Source organism: Salmo salar, chromosome ssa09 (genome assembly GCF_905237065.1).
Source record: "Salmo salar chromosome ssa09, Ssal_v3.1, whole genome shotgun sequence".
NCBI lineage: Eukaryota > Metazoa > Chordata > Actinopteri > Salmoniformes > Salmonidae > Salmo > Salmo salar.
The window spans coordinates 92,264,018-92,275,527 of NC_059450.1; the positions used below are offsets into that span (position 1 = coordinate 92,264,018).

Genomic DNA, 11,510 nt, shown 5'->3' on the forward strand with positions numbered 1-11,510 from the left:
CTACGACCCCCAAGACACGAGCCATGAGAGGGAACCCCTACCAGAACATTGAAGAGTAGGTTACAGTTCCTTTAACTGTAGTTTTGAGCGACTAACCAACACAGGTTATTTTAAGTTCAACTTTTTTTTTTAAGGATTTAACCGAAATTTGTTTAGCTATTTGAATTCCATTTAGTTTTTTTTGTGATCTCAATGCTACGAGGACTTGGAATGAAATAATAAAGTTATCCAAAAAAACTATGTGATATACACAACTGAAATATTTTATTCATGTAAATAAATTATGGTTAATAAATGATGAGTAGTAATGGGCAGACACTACCATCATGGGACTTGTACTAATAGTTTTATTCTGTGTTGTTACAGCATTCAACCCACAATGCATAGTGTATTTAATGTGAGAAATCGAAGAAAAAAAACGTGATTATTAAAACCGACCTCAACAAGTACTAATCGCTCAGCACTATTTAACTAATGGTCTGTAAACTACATTAGTAAACCCCTATCAGAACACTGACATGGTGTTTGAAGAGCAGGTTACTGTTCCTTAACAGTCTGTAACTTCATGTCATGAATCTCTAATTACATATCATGAGTCTTAAACCACATGTTATGATTTTGTAATTTACATGTTCCAAATCACTAAATACATGAATGCTGACGTGACAGTGCTTATCTTTTCTTTCTCTGTGTCTTTGACGTGTGTGTGTGTGTGAGAGAATGTTTTGCCGTCACTGAGATCGCCTGTGTTCCTAAATGTGTGTCCTTCTCCCTCGTGTTTATTTGGCAGTGAGGGGTTCGCAGGAGACAACTTTGCACGTTGCTCTGGAGACACCGTGACCATGGCCCAGACACAGCGTGAATCAGTTTCTCTTTCCTGCCCACAACCCAGCTGGGTTTTCTTTCTGATTCATATCACAGACTTTCTAAACACAGACTCAACATCGCAAGACTTCCGGGAATGCTTTGGAAGCGTACTCGGCAGACCAGACCAGGGTTTGAGAAGTGTAAGAATTCCTTAATTGTTAATTTTCTCGATTTTTTTAAAGGCACAACCTTCATTTGAGACAATGTCTTAAAGTGATACTTCAGGATTTTGGCAATGAAGCCTTCCCAAGAGTCAGATGAACACGTGGATACCATTTTTATGTCTCTGTGTCCACAATGAAGGAAGTCTAGAGTTAGCATTGGCTCTTAAAACTAACTAGCGTCATGCTAGCTGTTCTCATAGATTTCCAGTCAACGCTAGTTAGCAATTGCAACTTCCTTCAAACTGCACGCAGAGACAAATGGTATCCACAAGTTCATCTGATTAAGGGCTTCATTGCCAAAATCCAGAAGTATCCCTTAAGTAGCTGAACATGTTTTTACTCCAACCTCGTGAAAGTGACAAACGGACACGTTTTCATTTTCGTCAACAATACTTTTTATATCGAAGTAGTGCCTTGTTTTGACGACGCAGTTCAGTGCGACACGACCGTTTAGACCCGATTTTTATGTGTTTCTGCACATGACCTTAGCTAGCTAACGTTGCCATGACATCGCTTACAAGTGTGATCTGGGAATTCTATTGGAGAACCAGTTTCTACATATCTTCATACTAAACCATCTTTGTTCATTTTTTTTCTCAATATCTCCCAGGAGAATTAGTGGTATATCCCAACTTCTCCCCATGTTTAAGGCTCATAAAATGGTATCCATAGAGCTGGCTGTCATAGGGGTCGTTGAATGGAGACCAAGGCGCAGCATGTATAGTGCTCATTCTGTGTCTTTAATGAATACACTTTAACAACAAACGACCAACAACAGTCCCGTCAGGTACACTAGACTAAACGGAAACAACCACCCACAAAACCCCATGAAAAACAGGCTGCCTAAGTATGGCTTCCAATCAGAGACAACGATAGACAGCTGCCTCTGATTGGAAACCATACCTGGCCACAACATAGAAAATGACAACTTAGAAAACCCAAAACACATAGACAAAACACCCCCCTGTCACGCCCTGACCAGTCTACTTGGGAAAAAGGACCTCATACCAGGGTCAGGACGTGACAGTACCCCCCCCCAAAGGTGCAGACTCCGACTGCACCCAAACCAAAAAACCCAACAACAACAACCCCAAACACAAAGGGAGGGCAGGGAGGGTGACAACAGTCTATGGCGGCTCATGTGCTCCACCCAGAACCTTCCTCTTCTCCCGATCCTCCAGCAACGGAGGTGGCTCTGGCTCAGGGCGTAACCTCCATTCCGCCCGCAGATCCCTCCGCTTCTGTAACATAGGCCTTTGGATCATTATTGGAGGAATCGGACTGTAGATCCTTACCGGAATCACTGTGCTGTAGACCACCACTGAAGGTTCCGACCTCCAAGCTGCCGCTGGAGGATCTGGGCTGCAGACCACCGCTGAAGGCTCTGGGCTGCAGATTGCCGCTGAAGGCTCTGGGCTGCAGACCGCCGCTGGAGGCCCCGGACTGGAAGGCGCCGCTGGAGGCCCCGGACTGGAAGGCGCCGCTGGAGGCCCCGGACTGGAAGGCGTCGCTGGAGGCCCCGGGCTGAGGAGCGTCGCCGGAGGCTCCGGACTAATGACCGTTGCTGCTGACTCCATGCCATGGATCATTTCTATAGGTTCCGCGCCAAGGATCATTTCTATAGGTTCCGCGCCAAGGATAATTTCTATAGGTTCCGCGCCAAGGATCATTTCTATAGGTTCCGCGCCAAGGATCATCACTGGAGGCTTCTTACCTTGGATTCTCACTACAGGTGCTGGGCCATGGATTATTCCGACAGGCATCGTGCCATGGTTTATCCTTACAAGCTCCGGACCATTTAGAATCCCTCCAGGCTTCTTGCCAAGGATTCTTTCCTCAGGTTCCGGGCCATGGATTACCTCTTCAGGCTTCGTGCCATGGAATGTCCCTACAGGCTCCGGGCCATGGATCATCACTAGAGGCTTAGTGCCATGGATCATCCTTACAGGTGTCGGACCATCGATTATCACTTGAGGCTTTTTACGTGGAGCAGGAATCGGTCTCACCGGACTGGGGAGACGCACTAAGGGCCGAGTGCTCACAGCAGGCACCGGCCGTACCGGGTTATGGGTGCGCACTGGAGGGAGAGTGCGCGGAGCAGGCACCGGACGTACTGGGCCCTGGAGGTTTACTGGAGGTCTGGCGCTTACGGCTAGCACAACCCGTACTGGCTCGATGCTGACTCTAGCCCGGCAAGGGCGGTGCACTGGCACAGGACGAACTGGGCTGTGCTGGGGAATGCGGGGTACCGTGCGTGGAGCAGGCGTAGGATATCCTGGGCCGGAGAGCCGCACTGGAGGCCAGATACGTTGAGCCGGCGCACTTTTCCCTGGCTGCCGGCCAACTCTTGCACGGCAACGTTGAGGAGCTTGTATCGACCGCACCGGACTGTGAGTGCGTATGGGCGACATAGTGCGCATCACTCCATACTGCATTGCTCACACCTTTGCGCGCCTGCTCCGCCGTGCCCTTTCCGCCAGTACCTCTCTCCGGAATCTAGCGTCGTGCTCCGCGCTTGAGTCCCCGACTGGCTCTGGTTTACTCCATGACTCTCTCCGAAATGCCCGGGAAGTTAGATCAGGGCTCCCCCCTGACCTCGCCCCTGACCTCGCCAAACTCCCCTCTTCGCCTCCCCTATTGGAGGATACAGCGCCTCATAACACCGTCGCTCCCTCTTGGCTTCTTCCAATTCCTCCTTCGGGCGACGATACTCCCCAGCCTGGCTCCAGGGTCCCTTCCCATCCAGGATTTCTTCCCACGTCCACGACTCCAGGTACCTTCTCTCACGCTGCTTGGTCCTTTTACGGTGGGTGGTTCTGTCATAGGGGTCGTTGAATGGAGACCAAGGCGCAGCGTGTATAGTGCTCATTCTGTGTCTTTAATGAATACACTTTAACAACAAAACAACAAACGACCAACAACAGTCCTGTCAGGTACACTAGACTAAACGGAAACAACCACCCTCAAAACCCCATGAAAAACAGGCTGCCTAAGTATGGCTTCCAATCAGAGACAACGATAGACAGCTGCCCCTGTCACGCCCTGACCAATCTACTAGGGAAAAATGACCTCATACCAGGGTCAGGACGTGACACTGGCCTCCCAATGCCAATGTTCTTCATAGTTAGTTTAGGATAGGGATTGTATGGAACTAAACACATGTCCTCCCCTCTCATCTCCTCCATCTCTCCAGTCTTTGTGTGGGAGGCCAATGATAAGGGCTCTGAGGTGCACCTCCAGGCCGACCCCACCAAGGTGGAGCTGCTGCACCAGTCCTTCAAGGTCAAGAAGGAGGTTTTCAAGGACAAACAGAAGAAGACTATCTTGGATAAGGTACAGAATAAATACACTGCACTCCATCCTCACCAGCCTCTTTTTGTCATTAGAGACCAAAGATTTCAGTTAACATTTTCAATGTAAATAAACTGCATGTAGAAAGTTGTGTAGCCCATAAAAGTGTCATCAATGTAATAAACATGAATTCAAGTTCCTCATACAGCAGGGTTTGGATTAATTCCACCATTTCAGTTCCTTCTCCCTGTAAAATTATATTTAATTCCAGATCAGTCTATTAATTCAATCTCTCTCAATTCCAATGTTAGGTAAAATCCCCCCCCCCCCCAGAGAGCTGCTGCTGCTGGCCCAGACTGAGGACTATGTGGAGTACAGTTGTCATGGTGCCGTGCTGAAGGGGTCGGAGAAGGCTGTGGCACGCTCCAAATACGAAGAGGACGTACTCCTCCAGAACCACGCGGTGAGGCGTCTAGAACCGACTAACCCCGTAGAGAGGAGCACAGTCAGAACGTTCTCCGATTAGACAGGAACCTTTTGGAGTGTTCTTGAACAGCCCCCTCGTGGAGGAGCACAGTGCTAGTATTTTACAATAACAATTTGAGTCTGCAAGAACTTTTCCAAGTCTAAAATTTTTTTTTGTAAAATACAGTATTAATACTGTACAGTAGCATCTATTCAGATAAGCATACTTAGTGGTTTCTGTGTTTTTTGTTTGCCTTGCAGTGTATCTGAGGGTCATACTGGAGAGAAAGCTGTTGGGGCTTCAAGTGCTGCCACTCCATGGTCAAACAGAGCTACTGCACCGTAGAGGCTGGCATCAAAACTACGGTCCCTATTCTACTATTCATCAGTCATGTTTGAGCCTTTGGGTAATGTGATTTCCATAGTCGATTATAAACACTGTTTTTTGTGGGGGATGATTGACAGGTGTCTACCCCTATAGAGCTCCTCTGCCTGTGTTCCGTTTGAGGAGGGACTGGAGGAGGAGGAGCTGAAGACTCTACTGGAGATTCACAGGGAGATGCTAAAAGAGAAGAAGAAGAAGAAGCACGGCTCAGACAGCAGCGGCTCGGATGAGGAGAAGAAGAAACTGAACCAGGTGAACTTTGACTTGCGTGCATGCCCATGTGTTTATGTACATGCTAGTAGTTAGTCAGACCCCTTGGCCTGCGTGTTTTCCTACCTGACTATATCTCACCCCAAAACCTCTCTCTCTTTCGCTCTCTCGCTTTCTCTCGCTCTCCCCGGCTCTCTCGCTCTCTCTCCCCGGCTCGCTCGCTCTCTCTCTCCTCTCACTCACCCTCCCTCTCTCTCCTCTCACTCACCCTCCCTCTCTCTCCTCTCACTCACTCACCCTCCCTCTCTCTCCTCTCTCTCTCCCTCTCTCTCTCTCTCTCTCTTTCTCTCTCTCTCTCTCTCTCTTGCTCACTCTCTCTCTTGCTCAACCTCTCTCTCTCTCTCGCTCAACATCTCTCTCTCTCTCGCTCAACATCTCTCTCTCTCTCGCTCAACATCTCTCTCTCTCTCGCTCAACATCTCTCTCTCTCTCTCGCTCAACCTCTCTCTCTCTCGCTCAACCTCTCTCTCTTTCTCTCTCTCGCTCACCCTCTCTCTTTCTCTCGTTCACCCTCTCTCTCGCACTCCCTCTCTCTCTCTTGCTCGCCCTCTCTCTCTCGCTCACCCTCCCTCTCTCGCTCACCCACCCTCTCGCTCGCCCTCCCTCCCTCTCTCTCGCTCTCCCTCTCTCTCTCTCCCTGGCTTTCTCTCCTGCTCTTGCTCGCTCCTCACTCGCTCCCCTCTCTCGCCCCCCTCTCTCACTCGCTCGCTCCCCCCTCGCTCGCTCCCCTCTCTCTTTCTCTCTCTCTCTCTCTCTCTCTCTCTCTCTCTCTCTCTCTCTCTCTCTCTCTCTCTCTCTCTCTCTCTCTCCGCAGGCTCTGGCTGCAGAGGACGTGCGTCTGAAGCAGGTAGAGGAGATGAAGGTGGATGAAGGGAAGAGGAAGTACAACAGCCTGCAGGAGATCAAGGAGCCCACAGAGGAGGAGATGGAGGCCTTCAGGATGAAACGCTCCAGGGAAGACGACCCCATGGCCAACTTCCTGGAGCTGGGACAGTGATAGAGACAACCCCATACTCTATGCTCGCCCCTACCTACAGTATACCCTCCACTCTCTCATCCCACCCCTATACCCTCTCCTCTCACCCTCTACCCTACCCTCTCCTCCCAGCCCTGTACCCCCTACTCTCTCCTCCCAGCCCTCTACTGTCCCTCTACTGTCTCCTCCTCTACCCTACCCTCTCCTTCTCTACCCTACCCTCCCAGCCCTGTACCCTCTACCCTCTCCTCCTCTACCCTCCCAGCCCTGTACCCTCTACCCTCTCCTCCTCTACCCTCCCAGCCCTGTACCCTCTCCTCCTCTACCCTACCCTCTCCTCCCAGCCCTGTACCCCCCTACCCTCTCCTCCTCTACCCTCCCAGCCCTGTACCCTCTCCTCCTCTACCCTACCCTCTCCTCCCAGCCCTGTACCCTCTACCCTCTCCTCCTCTACCCTCCCAGCCCTGTACCCTCTACCCTCTCCTCCTCTACCCTCCCAGCCCTGTACCCTCTCCTCCTCTACCCTACCCTCTCCTCCCAGCCCTGTACCCTCTACCCTCTCCTCCTCTACCCTACCCTCTCCTCCCAGCCCTGTACCCTCTACCCTCTCCTCCTCTACCCTCCCAGCCCTGTACCCTCTCCTCCTCTACCCTACCCTCTCCTCCCAGCCCTGTACCCTCTACCCTCTCCTCCTCTACCCTCCCAGCCCTGTACCCTCTCCTCCTCTACACTACCCTCTCCTCCCAGCCCTGTACCCCCTACCCTCTCCTCCCAGCCCTGTACCCCCTACCCTCTGCTCCCAGCCCTGTACCCTCTACCCTCTCCTCCTCTACACTACCCTCTCCTCCCAGCCCTGTACCCCCTGTTGTCTCCTCTCACCCTCCTCTCAACTCAACTTGGAGCCAACCATCTCTCTTCATTTCATGTTTACCCCTCAAGTCTACTTTTCCTCAGATCATTGTAGTCAGTTTATATTATTAAGTCTATTAATGTGGTAGTAATGTTGTTTTCTTTCATATTTGTAAATATAGAATTAACTTTCAAAGGAGCGTATATTCAATAAACAGCCTGACTTCTCTTGGTTATCTCAGACATTTGGTGGAGTAAAGACATTTTGTAGAAAACCAAATTGTATTCCCATTTGGTTTGTGAATTATTTTCTCAGTATGCACTGAAATAAAGAGGACTCGTCATATCACTGAAAGTATGGGTGATGTAGGAGCTGCATAAAGAAAATAAGTTGGCTAACACTTTTGGTACCTAAGAAGTGCCAAGCACGGCAGAAAAATGGTTGCTGACAAAATATTTAGCTTGACCCATTTATTTATTTAACAAGGCAAGTCAATTGTTATTTACAATGATGGCCTACCCCTCCCAAACCCGGACGACGCTGGGCCAATTGTGCACCGCCCTAAAATACCCGTCTGGTATTTAAATAAAAAAAATTGAATGTTTTAATTTAACCTTTTATTTAACTAGGCAAATCAGTTAAGAACACAGGGTTGTGCTTGTCTCATCGGTGAAACTTAAAACAGGAGGGGGGGGCTCCTCTACATGCATAATCATCTGATTCACAAACCACAAGTTCTACATTAACTGGTTCTTTGCATGCCCATTATTGTGAGGGCTCAATCACAACTTTAGCATGTGTTTTAGTTTGTCATGCATTTATTCTGTGAAGCATTGCACACAGTGCTTCCACCCTTTTCTTCCAGCTGTGAGATCTTGATGAGTTTTCTCCGGTTCCTGCCACGGTGTCTGGACACATCTGGTAATCCTAAATAGTGCACTTCTACTTAATTCAACTCACTTTTTGCATGGGGCTGCCTTGTATGAAGTTTGTTTTCCGATTTCTCCGTTTATGGTGATAACCTGTGAAATTGACGGTATACCGCCGATCAAAACAACCCCTAATGCAATCTGGCCCCTTGGCACAACTGTCAGTCTAAAATCAATACATTCAGCTTTCATCTTAGACTTCGCTTACGTTATTTATTTACATTACTGGGGTTGTCAGAGGGTAAGGTTGTTGAGTTGGTTGAAATGAATTACCTCATGGTGAAAGTATTTGTTGGCAGAGAGAGAGAGCTATTGCTGCAACAGGGTGGATGTTCATGTTTGGGGTTCAAATACGCACAGGATTTCTTTACAATACTGTACGTCAAAGATGGTATTTCGACCTGACATTGGAGTATTATGCAGGCGGTAAGATTGTGCTTCCGTTCTGTGGAACTGAAAGGGCTGGGCAACGCATAAAAATGCTGCTATTTATCAAGTGTATCTCTTCAGTTGGTGAGTAGCATACACGTTTTCTCTATTATTTCAGCATGTTCCCTAACGATGGCTTAATGTGTGAGAGATGTTCCCTAACGATGGCTTAACGTGTGAGAGATCGAGAGCAACTCTCAATTACGCACAACACTTTGTTTTATAGTTGAACGGCAATGATATGCAAATTTGATGAAGACACAGCTAACATACTTTGTTGTTTAACTGTATTTTTCAGCAATGTTTACTCTGTGTTTTGATTTGTAGACGGCATTTGAATGCACGTCAATTAACATAGCCTTATCGGCACACTGCCTCATAAATGTTTATGAAATCTCAGTTTTGCTGAGGACAGCAGTGCGTTTGGGCTATAAGCCAGCTGTGTAATGCATCGGTGCTGTTTGGGTCAGCGAACCTCTGGCTGATGACAGCAGTGTGTTTGGGCTATAAGCCAGCTGTGTAATGCATCGGTGCTGTTTGGGTCAGCGAACCTCTGGCTGATGACAGCAGTGTGTTTGGGCTATAAGCCAGCTGTGTAATGCATCGGTGCTGTTTGGGTCAGCGAACCTCTGGCTGATGACAGCAGTGTGTTTGGGCTATAAGCCAGCTGTGTAATGCATCGGTTCTGATGATCTCTACAACCACAACTTTCCAACTGATGATTCCTAAATGCCTTCCTTATCTTTTCAGCTACCACCATGCTCCAGCTGTCTCTGATGGTGTGTTTACTATCCATCACCATCACTACCTCCCAGTTCCAGACTACACACCCCTTGTACAAGAAGGGCCACAACTTCACCATCCATTCCTCCCAGCTGGTGTGTAGTCTACCCGGGCCTCAGGGGCCCGGTGGCAACCCAGGGGCCCCCGGATCTCCAGGGACTATGGGTCCCATGGGTACCCCAGGGAAGGATGGCCTGGATGGGGAGGATGGAGAGAAGGGGGAGAGGGGTGACAGAGGTAAGCATGATGGGGAGAGGGGTGACAGAAGTAAGCATGATGGAGAGAAGGGGGAGAGGGCTTACAGAGGTGCACATGATGGAGATAAGGGGGAGGGGTGACAGGTAAGCAGGGATGGAGAAAAGGGGGAGAGGGGTGACAGGTAAGCAGGGATGGAGAAAAGGGGGAGAGGGGTGACAGAGGTAAGCAGCATAATGGAAGCATCAAGGTAGTAGCCTGGACTGGGTCTGAAACCGAGTACTGTACTACAACTCAAGGCTGAGTTAGTTAGCCCACTGAGCTGAAGCCTAGAGGCATTACATTTAGGAGCTAACATGAGTCTTTACGTCTCAGGCAAAGTTGCTCATCACGCTAACCACTTTACCAATCTTATAGTCCTTGATATTGCTTCCTGTGTTAGCTATAATGTTGTGTTACAATGCAGTACACTGTATTGTGAGCTGTCTGGTGTGACTATATGAATGTAAAATAGCCATGACCTGTCTGTCTCTTTCTGATCTTTAGGTGAACAGGGGAGGTCTGGGAACCAAGGTAAACCCGGGGTTAAAGGTCGTGAGGGAGTGGTGGGCAAGCATGGACCCCGAGGGCTGAAGGGCGCACGTGGGGCCCCAGGTCTGGCCGGGCTGGGGGGCACCAAGGGGGAGATGGGGGACGCAGGTGAGACAGGGGCTCCTGGGGGCTGTAACTGCGGCACCAACTCAGCCCGCTCTGCCTTCTCTGTTGCCATGACCAAGAGTTACCCCAAAGAGCGTCTTCCAATCCGGTTCAAACGGATTCTACTCAACGAAGGGAACCACTACAACGCCACGACTGGGAAGTTTGTCTGCTCTGTCCCTGGAGTCTACTACTTCACTTATGACATCACATTGGCCAATAAGCACTTGGCGATCGGGCTGGTACACAATGGGCAGTACAAGATCAAGACGTTTGACGCCAACACTGGGAACCACGATGTGGCGTCCGGTTCCACGGTTCTTCGGTTAGAGCGTCAGGACCAGGTTTGGCTGCAGATCTTCTACTCTGAACAGAATGGGCTATTCTATGACCCGTTCTGGACAGATAGTCTGTTTACTGGGTTCCTGATCTATGCAGACCAGGAGTATCTGAACGAAGTGGATAGGAAAGCCAATGAGGATTCATCACCTTCATCCTGATGGGTTGAACTACAATGGCACCAGTTTTTGCTTCCTTGCCCATTTGGGAAGAAAATTCTGTCTGTTATCATTGAAATCATAGCTCAGCCAATTTATACTCAGTTTGGGGCAATGATACAATTCACTTTTTTAGAGAACATTTTAATAAGCCTTCTGTATTATCTTTGCATATTATTGAAAAAGCTATTTCCTATATTGACACTAGGTGGCACTGAGTCGTCTGTTGCCCAGCTAATACTCATTGCTTATTGTTTATGAACAGAATTGCATTGCATGTTATGGCTTATTGGATTGTTAATGGTGGAGGGAAATGAGGGAAAGGATTTTATTTTCACATTCAATCATTTTTGGTGCTGTTTATATTCAGCAATAAGGAGATGTTCCTAAATGCAACTAACCCTCTGTCTAAATTACATGAGAATGCACTGTTAGTGTTACATGTTATTAAAAATAGTTTCTTTTGTGTTATAAATCATATTATAGTAAATTTTACTATGTGCTAAAGGAAAACGTTTTTTTTACACACGTCACTAGAGAAAGTTTTTATAAAGTGATTTGAAATAAAAACTTGATTTAATCATCTCTACAGTACTATCCGTTTTTAAAATGCCAGCTTTTGTGAAGTTTTTCATATCTAAGAGAGACATGTTTAGTTTAATTGAAATCAATTAGAGAACGAGTTATTGCCGTAGTTAGCCCATTTTAGTCAC

General features: G+C 48.2%; 1 protein-coding gene, 1 long non-coding RNA gene and 1 pseudogene across 3 annotated transcripts; all 3 read left to right on the plus strand.

Annotated features, from left to right (window-relative positions):
- Window positions 1-699: 699 nt before the first annotated feature.
- LOC123744680 (uncharacterized) lies at window positions 700-4,365 on the plus strand. The gene is made up of 2 exons (XR_006771085.1): window positions 700-1,007; window positions 4,225-4,365. It is a non-coding gene; the product is annotated as an uncharacterized lncRNA (long non-coding RNA).
- Window positions 4,366-4,626: 261 nt separating this feature from the next.
- Window positions 4,627-6,609, plus strand: LOC106612243 (pre-mRNA-splicing factor SLU7-like; annotated as a pseudogene).
- Window positions 6,610-7,862: 1,253 nt separating this feature from the next.
- c1qtnf2 (C1q and TNF related 2) lies at window positions 7,863-11,382 on the plus strand. 2 transcript variants are annotated; one of them, XM_014213230.2, is made up of 3 exons: window positions 7,863-8,189; window positions 9,377-9,646; window positions 10,151-11,382. In XM_014213230.2, exons 1-3 carry the CDS (start codon window positions 8,081-8,083, stop codon window positions 10,798-10,800), a joined length of 1,029 nt encoding a protein of 342 aa, XP_014068705.1. In that variant the 5' UTR covers window positions 7,863-8,080; the 3' UTR covers window positions 10,801-11,382. The 2 variants fall into 2 exon arrangements, with proteins under 2 accessions (XP_014068705.1, XP_014068706.2); XM_014213231.2 differs by lacking the exon at window positions 7,863-8,189 and adding an exon at window positions 8,409-8,710.
- Window positions 11,383-11,510: the final 128 nt, after the last annotated feature.